This window comes from Lepisma saccharinum, chromosome 18 (assembly GCF_977018435.1).
Source record: "Lepisma saccharinum chromosome 18, izLepSacc3.1, whole genome shotgun sequence".
Taxonomy (NCBI): Eukaryota; Metazoa; Arthropoda; class Insecta; order Zygentoma; family Lepismatidae; genus Lepisma; species Lepisma saccharinum.
The window spans coordinates 34,819,650-34,840,052 of record NC_139246.1 but is presented as its reverse complement, the minus strand read 5'-3'; the positions used below and the strand labels follow the sequence as shown (position 1 = coordinate 34,840,052).

General features: G+C 35.8%; 1 protein-coding gene across 1 annotated transcript in view; it reads left to right on the top strand.

Moving 5' to 3' along the window:
• LOC146002519 (endoglucanase E-4-like) overlaps positions 1–20,403 on the top strand; it is a 53,345-nt gene that overhangs the window by 19,755 nt on the left and 13,187 nt on the right. Inside the window, exons 5-6 of the mRNA XM_083140417.1 lie at positions 12,209–12,386; positions 17,296–17,458. Coding sequence (XP_082996543.1) covers positions 12,209–12,386; positions 17,296–17,458 — 341 coding nt within the window. The remainder of the gene's footprint in view (positions 1–12,208; positions 12,387–17,295; positions 17,459–20,403) is intronic.

Genomic DNA, 20,403 nt, shown 5'->3' with positions numbered 1-20,403 from the left:
GGCAACAGGCGCATGGGGAACAATACTGTGTGGCTCTTGGATAATATTTTATCACCAGCCTCAAATCCACCTATTTTGTAGTATGATGCCTCGGTTTTGGATAATTTTAGTGTGGCCAAAGCTGTGGAGGTAATGCCGGGCTAATCCACTCTATTTATAACAACACCATGTTTTCTGATCTCAATTTCAGAGAACAGATGTGGCACAAAATTGTCTACCAATCTTATATTTGAATTTGCCGGATAATCTGTACCATCGAGCTTTACAACATCAAATTTGATGTATAGATCTGCTCTGTGGGGGTGTATAAAGCCATCCCCTACATCAAGATCAACCTCAATCTCTGTGTTGGGTTGATTTAAATTTGCAAATGTCCTCCTGTTTGGGGGGAATGATTGTAGCTCATAACTCTCAATATTTTCCATTTTTTTGTATGTATTTTTATTTCAATATTAATTTCTATGATTGCAGTTGTTGTGGCTCCAGCAAAATCAACTATTTCTTCTTTTTCATTAGTGACCATCAACTCAATGTAATCTATTCTATTATGGCACACAGGAAAATATAATGTTGGGGATGGAGTGTAGATGATGGGCTCCATAAATTCAGAGTTAGGTTTGAATGTTGCAATGATGCCAGTTTGTTTGTGAGTGCCTATGCCATTTGATTTGGTGATCATACCCTCGGCCACATTACAGTGAATATTCAGAGTCTCTATGGCTAAGAATTTAGGTATATTAATAGCAGTGTGTTTGATGGCTGGTTCAAGTTTTGTGTTGTTCTCAAATCCTAACAGCTCTCCTATAGTACCCAGATCCACTGTTTCTGTAGCAGATACAATCTCTACTCTGTGAGTGACAGAATTTTGAGTTAATACTATACCTCTGGGTAACTGAGCATTTAAAGTGGACAGATTATACTGCCCTGGAGTGATGACAATTTTTTGATCCCCTACTGCAATTGTGTTGTTGTGGTGTGTAATATTAAGGATCAAGTACATGCCATAAAAGCTCAGAGAGCTATTGTTTTGGGATACACTATATCACCATGTAATCTAAGTTTCAATATTGAATTTTGGCTGGTGAGATGGAATACCCCCATGATGTTTTAAATACCACAGGGCTTTTTGAAAATCTTCAATTGATGGTTTATTTATTTGAGACAGATATCTAAGAACAGATAAACACAGATGTCCACAATTAGAAAGGTAAAAAAAGGTAAAGTGTTCCCCTGTGCATAGCACCACGCCATGAAGGCGTATAGGGGGTGTGGGGGTAACGCAATTAACATCTTTGAAATTTTGAACACGGGCATTATTGTAATAAAGATTAGTTGATTTTAGATATTTTACTAAATTTTCAGGTGGAACACCTCCAAATGAATCAAACACAAATGCCTCATCTTTTAAATATTTAAGATAACAGATCCAGTGAGTGCCCTGATTTTTGTACTTATCCAAATTAACTATGCCACACTCTTTGTTGAGTGGTTGTTCTGGTAAAGAATCAGACATGTACACACCTCTAAAATTTTTGATGCCCAGTGGCTTGATTAAAGCTTCAATATCTTGGTTTGTAAGCGGCTCTTGTTTTTTTTAAACTTATTCATGGCTCTCTTAACACCTTTGCCTTGTTTCTCCATAGCCAGATTATGGCGCTTCAATTCATCTAATTCTGCCTTATTCTTCTTGGCATCTATTACTGTTTTTGCTATAGCAGCTGATTCCCCAGCCAAGCTCCCAACAGCCCCAAGTGCTGCTAAGATGGCCGGGATAGTAAATATGAAACCACCCACATGTGATTTTTTTCTAGATTGCTGTAATTTTTTTAATTGGGGGGTACTAAGTAATAATTTCATACCATGGCCCTTGGCAATACAAGAATTTTTTTTCTTGCGCTGCTTTTTGGTTAAAAGACTATCAATAGTTTTAAGAGATTTAAGACCTGCATAAGGTATCTGATACATAACACCCTTGGCCTTCATCCTAGGTTTATTATATATATATTCACAACCCCCACCCCAGTTTTTGTTTGGTGTTCATAGCTATGGTGGTCTCCAATGCTGCTATTCTCTCACTTAAAGAAGCATCTTTGCTTACAAATCTACCAAATGCAGCCTCTTCTAATTTCTTGTCTGCAACATGTCTCTTGTCAAGATCAGGATGTGTGTTGTATGCTATGTCATGGTCTCTACAAGCAGCATCTAGGGGATTAACACCAGGATCACCTCTGTTTAATCTATGATCTAGTTTTGTACCGGGACCACAATACTGATAGCCTGGAATGTGTAGTTCAAATGGCAGCTTGTTTATAATGTCATTAACCAGCCCCCGACCCTCAGAGATATTCCAAAATTTAGGTGGTAGAGTATTAATAATTTTTATAAGATATCCAATCCCCTTAGTGTCATTCACTATAAAATTAGACAATTTGGTGCTTATCATGTCCATAATTCCAACCTTTTCATTGTAAAAATTGTGGTTGCCAGCATTTTCTTCCCCAGCTATGACCAGCAACCTATCTACAAGTTTCCTGACATCATCAACCCACACAAATTCTTTAGGCAGGGTGTTGTATTGTTTGATTCCACTACCTGTCTTGATCTGTGACCATATGGGCTTGATTAAGTTGTTGTATTTTGCTCCACTGCTAGACTTGACTCTTTTTTGTGTGGGATCATTGTTCTGGTATAGAGCATCTGATTTTATTAATATTTCTTTGTAATGCTCATAATCTTGATCTGTATAGCTGCCAGGCCTCTTCCTAGTCATCAGTTCCCACAATCCAGGTGTTCCGAGATACTTAACAAAACCACCTCTTTCTCCAAGATGAGATTCTGAATATACAATTATATCATCTCCCATAAATGTTACTCTGAAATTGCCAATTCTATGTATGATGCTACCATCACGCTCTGTGTCAGCATATAAGCCAAAGACCTCATCTTTGTTGTCTTTAGGTGTGCTTAAATATTTTTGAGCAAGAAGACCCAATTCAATAGGATCCTGAGTAGCTTCAATTCTTCGAGAAGCAACAGGACTAGGTGTATGAATACTAGAAAGTGGGGTGATTGGATAATCTAATATGTTCCTAGCAGCAACAGGTACAAGCTCTGTGATTAAATTTTGATTTTGTTCTGTAACAGTTTTGATATTTTTACCTAATTCACTAATAGCATCAATAATAGGTTGTTCTGTTTGCTTGTGTTTTTCATAGATTCCTCAGTTCTCTGATTTCCATCCCTTAAATCGTTTTACAAGATAATCTCTTAATTTAAGATCATCAATGATTGGCCTTTTCATGGTTATTTATATATGTTTCAATGTCTAGAAAATTGTTGATTTTATTTCTGTATTTGCCACTATTGGGTTTCCTTGTCATATCAATTGTGACAAACCCATAACTGTTTTGATTCCAGCACCTACTGCAAAACTTGGAAAAATCATTGTAGCTCAAGTCACCACCTACATATTCATCATGTATGTGTTTGAGGTTGGTATGATCTTGATGAAACACACATATAAAATTGCTGTTGTCTCGGATCAGCTGCTTCGGTATTTTAGAAAAAGTCTGTGCCAGGTAGAAGCAATCAATGTTTCTGTGTCGGCCCTGTGTAAAGAAATTTCTAACCTTGTTTTGATTATCCAGTATAATGTCATCAAACACAACAACAGAATTATCGAGACATTCATGGAGTGGCTTAACATTTGATTCAAATGTGGCAATATCCAATCCATCATATAGCTTCATCAGCTGCTGATATTTTAATTGTTCCAAGCTCTTAGAGAAGATATACAAGTGCCTGTTTTTCCAGTCTAACCAGTTGGGTGCCAATAAAAAATTATCAATCATTAGTGTAGTTTTACCACAAGCTGATGGCCCAACAATAAGACATCTAATATTATCAGGCAGCAACTTGCCATTTCTCTTAATCTGCTGTTCAGGTTCTGGCAGCCTCTTTATAACATCCCAGGTGTTCATAGTATCACTTTGTTTGCCTCGATCCAGCTGTGTTCTGGGAGTCCTAGCCATTTGACAAGTAACTTGTTGCCTTTTCTGCGGATGATTTTTTCTATGAGATATGTGTCAGGCTGTTTAGTTTTGCTGAGTTCTTCTTCATAAAACCTGCCTTTGAGAATTTCTCCTCGGTGATCTTTTATTATATATGTGTTAAGGGTCCCAGGTTTAACTTGAACCACTGTAAATAATTCAGTGCTCCAGTTTCTTGTAAAGCCTCTTTTGAATAAGTGCTTATATTTGCTGATTCTTACTTGATCACCCACCTTGTATTTGGCTTTTCTTGTTGTTCGCTGGTATCTAGGATAATAAACAGTTCTGATCAATTTTTGCTCATCAGATGAAGTTACCTCAGAGGGTTTCATGTTGATTGTGGAATGGACCGAGTTGTTATATTTATGTAGAAGTTCTGGAAGAATATTAATCCATTTATAATTACCTTGAAGTGTAAATTGTTTATACATATGATTTTTTAGGGTTTTGTTGAATCTCTCTACAATTGAGGCCTTGAGATCACTGTAACTCGAGTAATGTTGTATTGACTGGCTTTTAATAAATTGTTGGAACACAGAATTATAGAATTCTTTGCCATTATCTGTTTGCAAATATCGCGGTGATCTTCCACTCTGATTGATGATTGTCCTGAAGGCTTCTGTAACACATGCTCCAGTCTTGGATTTGAGTGGCACAGACCAGGCAAATTTTGAAAATGTATCTATAACAGTAAGTAGATACTTGTAGCCCTTGTTGATCTTGTCTAAGTTTTTCAGCTGTCCACTTGCCATTTCCACCAAGTCGCACTGCCATAAATCATCTATGCCTTTTGTAACCACTGGCAGTCTCTTATAATTATGTCTGGCTTGTCTGTGTAATTCATCAACAATAATTTGACTAGACATAATATGTAAACAAGAATATTGCAATTATAGGGTGTTCAGCAGCTGATACTACAGGATTTTCTAAATATAATTTGTCTCCTATTTGTATATGAAATTCCAGAGAGCCATCATCTTCAGCATAAGATGTTTCTAATGTATTGGGATCTGTAAAATCCTCTAACTCTACACTGGTGATTTTTGGTTTGTTGTCAGCATTTGTTATTGATAAGGTGGGGTAGTGGTGTGCCTGTGGTTGTAGCCAATATTTGATCTTGATTGGTCTAAGTGTGTCCCCAACAAAAAACTGGTAATAAAATTGTGCAGGGGACAGCATATATATTTTGCCGCCTGGTGTAAATGGTGAATCATATTCTTTGTTGGGGATACTGTACAATTCAAGAATTACTGTATGTTTAGGATTCTCGATTATGCTAGTTATTTCTTTTTCTGCTGTAAGCAATCTACTTGTTACAGATTCAAGGTGCTCATTGATAGTCCTAACAACATCATCATGGCCTGGCTTGATCTTTATGTCCACAACAAGTTTCTTGTATTGTTGCACAATCACTTGTAGCTGGGTGGCAAAAACAGACAAAGCATTTGCTTGATTGGATTCCATGGTCCCTAGCTGTTGCTTGATATTAGCTACAATTTGCTGTAAATTTTCAACAACTGCCAATTTTGAATTTTGAGCAGTAAGATCATGGACTTGTCTTCTGATATCCTCAAACAGGGCATGCAGTTCATTAATATGTTGATTAGTTGGTAGAGTGGCCACTGTCTGAGTAAGGTGTTTGATCTCTGTCTGGATATTCTTGATATCTTCTGATTTCAATATGCGATTCACAGCTCTCTTAATATTTTTAAGTTCCTGTGATGTAGGCAGATTTGATACAGTATTCTGCAAAGATTCAAGTGCCAATTTTACATTATTTAATTCAGAAGCATCAGCCACACTTTGCATAGCATCTTGGAGCAGGGTTATGTCTGCCTGAGTGGGTGTTGATTGCTGTAAAATTTCAAGCTTTGTTTGGATATCATCGATCAAGTGATGAAAATGAGATAGCTCAGATTCAGTGTTGAGGTTTTCAAGTTTTGTGATCTGTTGTTGGACACTGACAAGGGTGTCTACAATACCAGGCAAGCGGGATTCTAGAGATTCTTGTACATTTGTCAAATCACTTTGCACTGCTGCTATTGTACCCTCAAGATGGGTTATGGTACTTTGAATTTTTCCAAAATCTTCATATGTTTCAAGTTGCAGCTTAATGTTGGCAACACTCTGAGTTATAGCACTCAAAGCATCAGAGGATGGTAAGTTGTTCATAAAATTTTCAAGTGTCTCAATTGTTTCTTTAACCTCGGCTACGGCATTGTTTAGAGGGCCCAGATTAGGAATCTCCAGTGATTGAATCTGTTCTTTTAGAGTGGAAATCACTAGATCAAAATCTTCATGTGATTTTATGCTTTTGACAATTGTTTGGAGCTGTGTCTGGACATTATTAATCTGCTCTTCCAATTGTTGTTTCAATTGCTCAGAGTTGGTGGCCTGGGTCGTAAATTTGGCTTGAAGAGCTGCTACAGCTTCTTCTAAACTTTGAAAATTATCCAATGTGGCCAAATCAGTATATTTCTGAAGCAATAATTTGAGTTCAGAATCAATTTTAAGGAGAGGGTCCATGCATTGTGATTGCAAATTTGTAATTTCTAGTTGAAGACTGGCATTCAGTGTGGTTTGTAAAGCTTGTAAATCACTTCTTAATTTCTTGACTCTGACATCAAGCATCAGAATCTCATCACTGTGATCTTCATGCCTTGTATGGCCAAATATATCATTAGGCATTTTGATTTAGTGGTTATTTATTATTGAATATCTAATTCTTAATTCTATAAAAAAAGGTATAAGCTTGTCATAGGATCCCGGGACCTCAATATATAAGCAGTCACCAGCAGAAACAGTATATACAGTGCCAGAAATCATGTTTGAGTGCTTAATTCTATAAATATTTCTCCCTATTGAAACCTTGACATTACCCTCGGGAGTTGTAATAAATTGTAATTGACCACCTACAGGTAATTGGTAATGATTTAAATTATTGTTAAATATGTACAATGTTTTACCTGTTTCATCATCAACATCTGTAAGTATGCTGTTCAGATGAATAATTAACAAACCACTTAGTTTAGATATTACAGATTTTATATCAGAAGAGGGTGATGGTGTTGGCAGGTCCATAATAGCCTGTTTTTTGATCCCAAATAAGTTCATAGGCATGTTTATTTATTTCAAATCATGCTCTGTAATTGGGCATTGATTGCCATTTTTCAAAACGCAATGACCCCATGGTAGAGTATGTATGCCACATGATAAAATGCATCTCTTATCATCATGTGGGTCCAGAGCCACTTTTCTTACAACATTTGTAGTCAACAAGTGATCCACACTCTGAATTCTGCATTCTGATGTTCTGATTGTGCTACATGATTTGAGGCAATTTTTGTAATCTTCAAATTGGAGCTCTTTGTCAACAGTTACTCTGCCAATGCCCTTGGCCTTTTTTGCAACAACACCACTACATGTTTCAAAGCTGTACATCTTGGCCCTTAACCCAGCAAATGCCACAATAACATCACGAAGTGTCTCATCTTTTAACTTGCCAGGCACCTTTTTGTTGTGGGGTTGAATCTTTGTATGTTCACTGGTATCAAAATATTCAAGCAATGCAGGCTGGGACATATCTTTATAAACATCTTCTGTTTGAATATCAAGGATAAAACTATCTGTGTCCATGTACATCAGTTTTACACAATCACCATAAATAGGCTTCAACACATCATAATATAATTTTAACATGTGTAATTTGGCCAATTCCAATATCACAGCCCCTACATAAATAGGCTTATCAAACTTAATCTTTGTTTTTTTCATGTTGAAAAGTGCCATATGCTCATCATAAATTCTTCTGTAATTGAAATTAGGCTTTGCAGTCAATTTTTTGCTCCGGCTGGGGTCAGTAATTATTTTAACATCAATATGTTTTCTGACATTTTCTATTGTTTTGCCATACACAGAATTGACCATCAATTTAAACAAAGTTTTATCAAATTGACTCATTGCAGATGTTCGAAGCTCTGTGTTTGTATCAATATATGGTTTCAACCATCTTGAGTGCCTGAACCTCAAAACTTTTCCAACTTTGGTCACTTGGACACCATGATTTATTAGGAACTGGAGGTTTTTGTAATATATGACATAATCCTGTTTCGGCTCTAGAGTCATCATCAATTTCTTCTGTTTAGAGCCAGGTGAGCACTCAACCTCAGGAATTGGGGGCAGATCAGAAAATGTGTTGTGTAAATCATCAGGAATTGTCAGATCAACCTCTAAGAACAGGCCATAGTTACTGTCATCAAAATCATGAAGATCTTCAATATTGAAATCTTCAACCCACTCAAGCCCTGCATATGGCAGTTTATCCATCATAGCATAACCATACAGGCTGTTTGCATCTACATACAGTATATAATTTGATGGCCGTGCTGAATCATAATCAGGAATATATTTGTTATTTGCTCTGGCATATCTCTGAGAACATTGCACCATGCCTCCTCTTATACATTGTTCCATAAACAGATACATATCTTGATCCTGGATCAGATCCAATTGCATTTTAGTGTTTAAAAACATTGCAGACCATGCTAGGCCTGGAGCACTGTAAAAATACATTGGATCCAGTTTATAATTTTCCATGGAAGATTTTCTAAATGCCTGAAGTATATCAGCCAAGAGAGTGACATCAAGTTTTAAATATGCCTTGTGATAATCACCAAATGTCTGGCATTTTAAGTTGCTCCACATCAACTGGGCATGGTGATAATCATCATCAGTAATTCCAGATGCTCTGATTTTGCTGTAAAACTCTTGTTGTGGTGGCAGAGAACACTCATCAAATTTAGAAAAATCTGTAATATAATCATATGGGTATACACCCTTCCGCCTAATTAATTTCAGGTCCTGATTTGGAAACAAAGCACATGTGATTTTGAATTGATCATCAGATAATTGAGTGGCCAGTGTAGCCAGGCTAGCAGACAGAATTCTGTAAGAATCAAGAAATCTTAAGTGAATGGGAACACCATTAACTTTAATTATTTTGCTAATAGCTATATATTTCTCATTATTTTCAGCTAAAATATTTAAATTCTGCTTGTCAAACCCCTCGTACCTGATCAAATGATGAAAATCATAATTAGATGCACCATGGCAAAATATAGGGACAAATTTTGGTCTCTGGATCTTAATATTACAGCTATTACACAGGGCCATTAAGAATTTACCATCTGTATGAGAATGGTGATGTACCTTGATATTTGTATCTGAAAATTCAGAATCACATACCGGGCATTTTTCTGCATTGTTGAAATCTTCAATCTGATCCTTTGTTAAAGGCAATATGGGTTTTGATTTTAATAAGACATTAGATGCTATGTCATGGCACTCATTTTCTATTCTATGTGCAAATTCTTTGATGGCATCTGGTCCCATGTATAAATATTCTTTACTAACAACACCATCCTGTACAACAACATAATAAAAACTAGAAGGTTCATGTAGCTGGTATGATGTACTTGAAAATTCATCAGGATCTGGGCTGCAGAATGCAAGGGGTTTGAGGTTTGATTCAAAATCACAGACTATATATGCTGGGTGTTCCAACAAGGCTTCAAATTTTTTGAATTTGGCATTTTCACTTGGATTAGGCATAAGCATATGAACAGGTTTATGATTGCCACAGTATTTCAGATGCTCAATTAACTTGTTTTTAGCAATTTCTGTATTCACTTCCCGAACCCCATTCACCATTTTTCTACCATCAAATACAGTTAAACATCTTCTACACAACTTGAATATTGTCTTAGATTTGTCTAGTTGTGTTCTAATTAAAGCTTCAAGATTATGTATCAGAGTGTAATGGTGTGTGTCATCCCCTTCAATTAAGAGCAGATCAATCGGAACAGCAGAATCATCATCAAGTGTACTGATTCTGAGAGGATCTATCAAGCAATTGCCACGGCCAGTAGAACAAATAAATACATTAATAGATAATTGTTTACCATTGATATCCCTGGCCTTTTTTTCAAATTTATCAATATTCTGAACTGACATTCGATATTTTAAGCCCTCCATTGCTTCATCAAAATCATTTTCATGCTGTTTATAATAACTTATTCTCTGAGGATTCCTTAAAACTCGATACAAAGCAGCTAAAATACACCACAGAAAGCATTTCTGGTCGGTATTTTCTATGTTAACCACGGCTCTTTTGTTTTTAATATTGGCAGGTAATGGCAGATATGTAGATCCTTGTAATGGGCTGAATTCAGAAATATTAACATAAAGCCTGTGTGGAGATCCACATAGGCTCCATCCTGACTCTTTTCCAGCAAATTCAGAGTGTTTAATATTCAATTGATCTATCAAACTGCTTATTATTTTGTCTAAATTTGCATTTGAATATACCGCTACAGTTTCTGTTATGTGGGGCTGTGTAAATTTTGTGCCATTTGGTTTCTTATATTGTGTAAACAATTTGAGGGACAGCTTATAAGAGCCATTTTGTGCATTTAGAATTGCCTGCACATCAGGATTTATACTGTTCAAAAAATTCTTAATATCACATTTTTGCTCTGATACAAACCGGTAATCCCTAAGTTGGCCATTAAAACTGCTATGGATGGGTTCATAGCGTGGCTGCTTTGCCGGTCTAGCATTAACAGGTGTTTCATGCTTCCTTTTCAGACCAGATGAAGATGGTTGTGGGGGCAATGTTGATGACTGTGCAGAACAAGTACCTTTATGTTTATAAGTGAAGTATTCCATGCTATATTTTCTATGGCATTTGGGGCATGTTGTTGTAGGAGTTCTGCATTTATCTAGATCACAATTATTTTGATGCCTAGCCCAATTGGGGCTGGATATATTCTTATTGCATTGATTACAATATTTTTGATTCGGCATTTTTGTTGTTGTTTATTATATAAAATTTCCTGGGCTTCAATTCAAAACTTTATACTGAATAAAAAATATAAGTTGGATTCAGCAGTGTGCTTTGTATATTTCTTGTATATATTTAATGTTAATATTATTAATTATTATTAATATTATTATTAATTTTTATCCTCGGTTTATTATATAAAATTTCTTGGGTTTTAATCAAAACTCTATGCTTACTATGACAGGTTGTAAAGCTAATAGCCTACAAGTGGAAAAAGAGAATAAATATTGATCTACACTGACCTTCCACAAATGCCTGCACAGACATGCATGTCCTAGAAAGGCAATGACCTAACACTGTGTGTTATGTATTGATTTTTGTATAACAGGCTGGGACAGATATAAGCCTGACTCTAAATATGAGTGGATTACAACAAACAAGCTGGATGTAACAAATATCAGATTTTTTATACAAAATATAAGCCCTTTTGTTCAATATACCAGAAATATATTTAATATGAATAATAAGAAATGTTATATATTAAACCAAACAGGCCTGTAGTATGAGAAGCACTGTAACAACACATCTGTGCTTCTCAGCCACTCTCACAATACTGGCTGATATGTAATGCAAAATCTCTTTATATACCCTAAGCACGGATTAAAACTTCTGAAACAATGAACCAATCAGAATATAACACATCATCACATTATGTCATAATTAACCAATCAGAAAACAACACATGCATAATATTGGATAATAATTTGTTGCACAGCATGATGCAAGAGCTCTTGCCTTATATTTTGTTGCATAATATTGGATAATAATTTGTTGCACAACATGATGCAATAGAAATAAACCAGAAGTAAACATATGTGTGTGTGTGTGTGTGTGTGTGTGTGTGTGTGTGTGTGTGTGTGTGGGTGGGTGTGGGTGGCCCTTATGAGCATCTTGGCTTAATTTCAAGTGTATCCAAAACAATATCAAAAGAGGCATATTTTTAACAAGCTTATGGACAACAATCTGGCTGATGCAACTTTTGTAAGTGTGGGCAAATCAATCTGAGGGGGGTCATCATTTCACGGGAAATTCCCGAGGGCATTTTTACAAAAATCTTGGATTAGACAGGGTTCCACACTTGAGCAAAAAGCTCATATAGGCATGTTGAGCTTGTTTTAAGTGTAGCCAAATCTGCCTCAGGGGGGCTCATCATTTCTCGAGTTTATATTATAGCCAATTACATTACTACTACACTACTACTACAACTACACTACTACATTGCCAGCAGAAATGAAGCAAACATTAATTTTTATTGCAGGTTCAGATCTTGCGGGGGAAACAGCAGCTGCTCTGGCTGCTGCTTCAATAGCCTTCAAGAGCTGGGATCCAGACCATTCACAAGACTGCCTCGATCACGCAAAGGAGTTATTTGACTTTGCTGATAATTATCGTGGACTGTACCATGAATCAATTACTGATGCATTGGACTCTTACCCGTATGTCAATTCATTCCATTATTCTGTTTGTACCTTGTTTATTATGTACCATAATCCCCAAATAACTTTTATCTGTGTTCCTGGTGGCAACTCTAGGGGTTTAGTAAATAAGAGAGTTTGTATTCAAGAATAATAAATGAAATAATAAGTAACAATAAGAATCACCATAATTAAGAAAACCAAAACCTCATGATAGGCTTTAGCCCAGTGATATATCCCCCCACTCCCCTTGACCCTAATCAACCCTACACAACCTAATCTGCACTAAAACTTCATGGTACAACAGCCCATTGAGTGCCAGGACCTGCCAAACTGTTTCATCATTGGCTGATGCATCATCAGTGCATCGAGGGCCTCTCGATGGCACAGTGGTACCATCATCACCTTGCAATCAAGGAGTCCCAGGTTCGATTCCTGGTGGAGGCACATAGTGGTTCGGATTCCACTTTAAACTGTAGGTCCAGTCCCGATTAGCCTTACTGTGCACAAAACAAGAGGTAAAGTGCTCCCCTGTGCTTAGCACCACACCATGAAGGCATATAAAGGCTTTACTGCACATAAAGTGGACTTAAAATGCCAACTCAATCAATCAATCAAAAAGTCAGTGCATCGAGTTTTATTGCAACTGTCCTTTCGTTTTCGAGACCAAAATTTTCATCCCCTAAAATAGAATTTTCAGAGAAAAATGCAGGTTCGACCAGGACTTGGACCCAGGTCTCTGGCATACCGTGCCATTTCTCTACCACTGAGCTAACAAGCCGGCCTGGATTGTTACACTGTAGATGTCAACATTGCCTGGTTTCTTCCAGTGTAGAGATGTAAATTCATTAAAATAGACACCCATTCCCATTCTCATTACATTTTCTCTGTGTGCCTAATTTATTAAATCACCTAAAATGTTCCACAGTGTTTCAAAGGCAACAGATCCCATTGCGGTAGCACTAACAGAGACAATTCCACACAGGTAAAACAGCAGCAGCAAAATTCAGGTGAAGCCAGACTGGCTCAGTAGCTCAGTGGTAGAGCAATGGTACTGTAAGCCAGAGACCCAGGTTCGAGTCCTGGCCGAGCCTATATTTATCGCTGAAATTAAATTCTACATAATACATCTCCTGTGTGTGCCTAATTTAATGAATCCCCTAAAATGTTTAACAATGGCCTAATTTGAGGTCATTTTGGTTGTAAAATTGCCTTTACACCCACCGAAAAGTCCCTTACATCTCCTCAGGTTAAAAAGTACAGATATATTTCTGCTTTGGTCCTCAAAGGATGTGATTTTATGTAAGAAACTATGATCATGCAGTTTAATTTAGAACATGCAAATTGATGCTTCCCTCAGTTGAATTGCAATTTAAATAAGATACGTTTGTTATGCTTTTTCCTTTGCTTAACACATTGCGAGGTGAAAATTCAGAATAATTATTGTGAATATATATTGTTTGATTTCAATAAGATAATTTAATAGTTTTTGGAAATATATTATTGATTGAATTAAAAAAAAGAACAGATGCAAGGAAATATAATAGAATTAACAAACTGTGTTCTTACTGCAATATAATCGTACCTAATTGTTTAGAATTCATAGTTGCCCATGTTACCACAATCATTCCATTCATAATTCTCTACCATAATAGGCAGATTTTTCATTGTAGCCTCCAGGCTTTCCAATCTACACTTCATGACAGCATAGGATCCACTTAATTTAATATCATCTAATATATTCTTCTTCCACAGATCCTTTTCTCGTTAACCATTCCTTCCAGCATGCCATGAAGCAGAGTTCTCTCTTAGTCAGTCTCCCAGACAATTTCTATTTCTTTTCTTGATCACTTTTTCAGCATTGCTCTTCTTTCACCAACTCTTCCCAACACAGTTTCATTTCTTACTTTGCCTGTCCATTTTACATGTTCCATTCTTCTCCATAGTTCCTAAAGCTTCTAGCCACTTTTCCTCACTTCTTCATGCAGTCCATGTCTCTGCACCACACAATGCTACACTGTACACAAAGAACTTCATTAGTCTCTTCATTGTTCAAAGGTCCACAAGACACACTTCTTTTATTAAAGTCTTTTTTTGTCATTTGCTTTCTAAATTTGTCTTTGTCACTGCAGCTTATGTCACTGCTTATAATACATCCCTGGTATCCAAAACTATCATTATCTTTAATACAATACTTTGGCCTTGAATTTTACATTAATTTTCATTGGTTTCTTCCCAATAACCACTACCTTAGTCTTTTTCACATTTATATTTATTCCGAAATACTCACAGTGTGAATGCCACTTCATTAATTTCATCTAATCATAACTCATCCTCATTGTTACAATTAGTGGCAGAAAAGCAACCTTTGAAAGAGTTCTACCCCTACAAGGTTCACAAACTTTTTAAAAATTAAAATTCCATAATGTTTGTAGTCTTCTAACATAAGCTGGCCTCCATGGTGGAATGGTTAGCACAGTAAGCTACTATGGTAACACACACACAAAAAAAGGGTAAATCGACAAGTACAGCTACTTCTCAATTTATTGAGATAATTATAGATGCATTAGAAGATAATGAGATACCCTGAGCTATTTTCCTGGATCTGTCCAAAGCCTTTGACTGCTTAGACCACTCTATGCTCAAGCAAAAATAACACCATTAAGCCTTGTTTCCATTATTATGAAAAAATATAAATATGCAGCATATTGGTCAGCATATTTATATTTTTTCAAGCAAAAAATATACAAACTTGGCATTAGAGGAAATACATACAAACTGATAAAATCTTTTCTCACGGATAGACCACAGAACACCCAGATACTACATACTGAAAACTCCGTGGTTCACAAAATTATATCTGACACTGAATATGCAAAAACAGGAGTCCCTCAAGGCTCCATACTAGGCCCGCTACTGTTCAAATTCAAATTCAAATCCAAATTCTTTATTTACGTGGGCGAGGTTCAGCCTGAGGCTGTTCTGCCACCTAACCCATTCGTTATTACAGTATTAATACAGTGTGCAATAAACTGTATGATTTAGTTACAAAATCTATTGATAAAATAATAGTAATAATTGTATGAATAAAATTATACAAAAATTGTGAAAGACAACTACATAAAAATAAAATAAAATGAATGAAAAATAAGTAAAAATAATAACATGTAGACAACATACATAACATAAACATACAAGTTACATCATAGTATTTGAACACAATCTCTGCTCTGCCAAAAGAAAATTCTTTACTTCATTTCGGAAAGATTCTATTTTAGATATGCTCGACATGGTCTTAGGTAGGGCACTCCATATTTTTGCAGCAAAATATGAAAACGACGACTGATATGCCTGTGTGTTGCAGAGTGGAAGGTTAAATTTGAAATTATTTCTTGCATGGTGGCTGGGATCAACATGTCTGCCAGATACGACGGCTTGCCAACGACTTACCCACCCCAGACAATACAAACATTTTAACATATGCAGATGACACAACCATAACATGCAGTGCAAATACACAAGAACAATTAGAAAGACAAACCTACATATCAGTAAATATAATAACTCAGCACTTAAATTCATATAACTTGAATGTAAACTATCAAAAAACAATGTATATGGCTTTCAATCCTGGAAAAAAAAACAATTTTGATAATATAAAATTACAAATAGATGATAATCAAATCAATTATGAAAATCCAGTTAAATATTTATGTTTAGTTATTGATGACAAATTAAGATGGGCATATCATATTGACCAGGTATGCAAAAAAGTAGGGAAAAACTTATATCTCCTAAAACTCCTAACACAATATCATGTGTCTGAAATAAACACAAATCTATACTGTGGACTTGTATATCCATACCTAGAATATTGCATAATAGCATGGGGAGGAGCTGTGCAGGAATACACTCAAAGATTGCTTACTCTACAGAAAAGAGCAATACGGTATATATTCAAAATACCAATTAGAAACTCATGTAGAGAATTATTTAGAGAAAATAAAATTATGACCATATATTCCCTATATATTTACAAAGTAATTGAATATGTACTAAAACACCGTAAATTAGATAAGAATTCAACCTTCCATCAGCACAACACACGTCAAAAATAGAACTTCCACATGCAAGCACACAGACTTGTTCTCTCAGACAAGTCACCTCATGTTGCAGGAATAAAATACCATAACAAACTTCCCACACACATCAAACAAATTACAGAAACTCACAAGAAACTGAAAGCAATCAAACAGTATTTAACAGATATACCTCTATATAATCTCAATGAATTTCAATAGTTAAACTGGATTAGTAAATTGAAGCATTTAAATTCTTTTGATATTGTATGTCTCCTATATTTGGATTTTCTCTTTTACAAGTTTAGTATGTAACCACTTATAACTGTTTATGTTTAACCCATATGATATATTTGTATTTTTGTGTTTGCATTTTGTTCTTTTCATTGTAATCCTACTCCATTTGTAATATTTAGTATTTTATGACGTTTTCCACACCCATGGATATGGGTCTACGGAAATAAAGAATTTATTATTATTATTATTATTATTATTATGCCAGGAATCCTATGTTTGAATCCCAGCCTAGGCATGTGCATTCTTTGTAAGTGTTCCTTCATCCATTGCACCATATCCTAATCTTTGCAATTAGTGAAAAGTGGTAGAAATGTAAAGTAAAATAAACCAAATCAATCCAAATCTAAAATTACATTACATTACACAATGATTGTGTTCTTCTAACACCACAATCATTATGTAATTTTAATAAAGTTGACCACTTAACAGGCTTGACCACAGAAGCTGATTAAGGCCAATGACGACTTAATCAAAATTATACTGATCCTTATGAGATCTACTGCAGCGAAGTATATAAATCCTTTATATTAAAGTTATCCAATTTTTATTTTAAGATCAACCGCTTATGAAGATGAACTTGTATGGGCTGCAACCTGGTTATACAAAGCAACTAAAGATGACTCCTATCTACAAAGAGCAGAAGACCTGTATGACGAATTTGGACTTGGTGATACTGCTTCAGAGTTCTCTTGGGATGATAAATATGCTGGTGTTCAGGTAATGTAGCTATTAAAACTCTAGCCTTTTTAAATCCGGAGGATTATGGCTGCCGCAACACAAGCCTTCCATCTGTCCCTATCCGGCAAGAACAATCCAATCTTTTCCATCTTTACAGATTTCCTTTAGGTCCATCTCAACTTTATTCCTCCATCTTCGTCTTGGCCTTCCTACAGGTCTCTTACCATCAGGTTTCCCAACAAGAATACTGTAAACTCTTCTTTCCTCTCCAATTTGTGTCACATGGCCTGTCTTCTTCATTTAATTATTCTAATAATATCTGGACATGAATGCATCTTATGCAGTTCTAAATTATGTAACCTTCTCCATTCACTTGTCTCCTCATCCCTTTTAGGTCCAAATATTATTCAAAGTTTTTTTTTTCAAATGCTCTTAATTTATGTTTTTCTTTTATTGTAAGGGACCAAGTTTCACATTAAGTTTCATAGTTTCGCTATTTAAGTATGCCCACTCGAATATTAGAAAGATAATTTTTTATGCCCTACCAAATTAGGAAGATGCTTGTGGAATGTTTTGTATGAAGTGTATTGTTGTATGGATTGCAAGTGTGGATATTTTTTTTTATTATTTATTTATTTACAACATTGTTTACATGGTGAAGCTAAGGCATTAATGCCTTCTCTTACACTTAACCATTAATTATAGTGGTCAATATTTTTTACAGTTAATTGTATACAATTTAAAAATGAAAAAAGATAAATGAAAGTAAAATGAAAATAAAATGAAATCAATACAGTTTGAATACAAGCAGTCAATCCGTGTATTAATCATTAATTACATTGCTCATTATTTTTACTAACACAATGAAAAAATATAACTTAAAAGAAATTAAAAATAAAGCAATACAGTTTCTACACACACACCCACACACACACCCACACCCACACACACACGCACACACACACACACACACACACACACACACACACACACACACACCATCACACACACACACACACCATCACACACATATATATAGAGATAGATTTTTAAGTAATAGAAAAAAAAAGAACCCTACCAAACAACATTGCACTGAGTGATGTGTGATCAGTGCATCAAGTTCTAAACTCTTATGTTTTCTGGCTGGACCGAAGTTTACTACGATTGTTTCCAAGTAGCTCCCAATTATTCTCATTATGCTGCAATTTTTGAACTCCCATGAGGACTGCTTGTACGTAAGATGAGAGTGCTAACCAATGGCTACCTGGGAGCTCAAAGAAATAGATAAAGGTGGCCTCTCCGATGGCACAGCGTGGCGTCATCGCCTTGTAATCAAGGGGTCCCGGGTTTGTTACTCAGTGGAGGCACATAGTGGTTCGGATCCCACTTTAAACTGTAGGTCCAGTCCCGATTAGCCTTACTGTGCATAAAGTGGGCTTAAAACACCAAATCAATCAATCAATCAAATCAAATAGATATAGGGAAAAGGAACTCCATATGACATGTTTGAAGAGAGAATGAAGGATTGCTGAGAGTGGCAATGACAATAGGTGCTGTGTTGAAAGGAAAAAAATTAGAAAAGAGATCAACAGCTTTGAATAACTTAAAACAAAATTGCCACAGTGCTCCCGTTGGCAAGGCATCTCCTATGCAAGCAGGGAGGGGTTATAAAATTTGAACCTCTAGGCTATTCTTTGTTTTGGGCCTTGCCGACATTACTACTGCTGCTGCTGCTATTATTGTTGTTGTTATTATTATTATTATTATTAACAGTTTTGTTATCATGACACTTCAGTTACACTAATTGCATGCTCTGTATTAATAACACTTGTAGACTTTCAATTGTTGGCATTCAAAATGTTTACATTAATTTCTTCAAACAACAATTGTTTATATTGGAGCTCTGTTACATGACCTCATGCGGCTTCCTTTGCAGTCTGCCATACAGACTTGCACTTCTGTTACAATACAGTACTGAAAATAGGGTTATGATGTAAGAAGTAATTTGAATGCTGGAAACTCCTTCCTTCTACCTTCTTTGATAAAATAAGTAAGTAAAAAGACTTGACATGTTGTTTTATTTTGCTATTATCAAAGTTCACAATACTAAGAAACTTTAATAGTCTATGGTTTTTGTCACTTCTGCCCCTTCAGTGTCTTATTTTTGTGCAGCTCCCCTGGACTTGCAGCCCCTAGGTTATAGCCATGGGCATTGGCAGGGGTGGTCAAACAGGTCGGTCGACCCCCCCCCCCTGAAACTGTCCATCAACTTTTTTCAATTTATGGCAATTTATAAACGAAGCACTTTATTTCACCTCATTTTGTGTCATTGTTTAAAAATGGTCTTGAGATATCGAATTTGGTACAAAACTTTCATAATTTGCAACACTGTATCTCTATTAATTTGCAACTTTCACACGTTTTGAAGCTTCTTATACTACTGCGTTTGCTGCTGCTACTGTTACAAACTAGTATGTAAACTTGGTTGTAACAAGTACTATTTTATTCATATAATAAACTTATTGGATGCTAAAATAAACTAAACTAAAACTGCTACTGCTACTACTTCTAGTAGTAGTAGTAATAATAATAATGATAATAATATAATAATAATAATAATACTAATAATTTAAAATACCGATAATGTAATAATTTAAAAAATGAACCCCTTCTAGACAAACTTCTGCATGTGCCACTGGTGTGTATCACAATATTTTTGAGGGGTGGGGGTGTCCTTGACATCTTCGATTTGACCCCCCCCCCAGGAAAATTTCTGGCGACGCTCATGGTTATAGCCTAGGATGGCCTAGTGACAAATCCCCCCCTTGTATGTGGGAGATCAGTTTCGATGATTTCATGTGGGATGTTTAGCAGCAGCGATGGTCCTGCATGAAGCAGCTCTGGAGTCCATCCAGCCTCTAATAAATGGGTACCTGGGAGCAACCTGGGAGGTAAAGGCAGCTGTAAAGTAGTGTTGATCACAG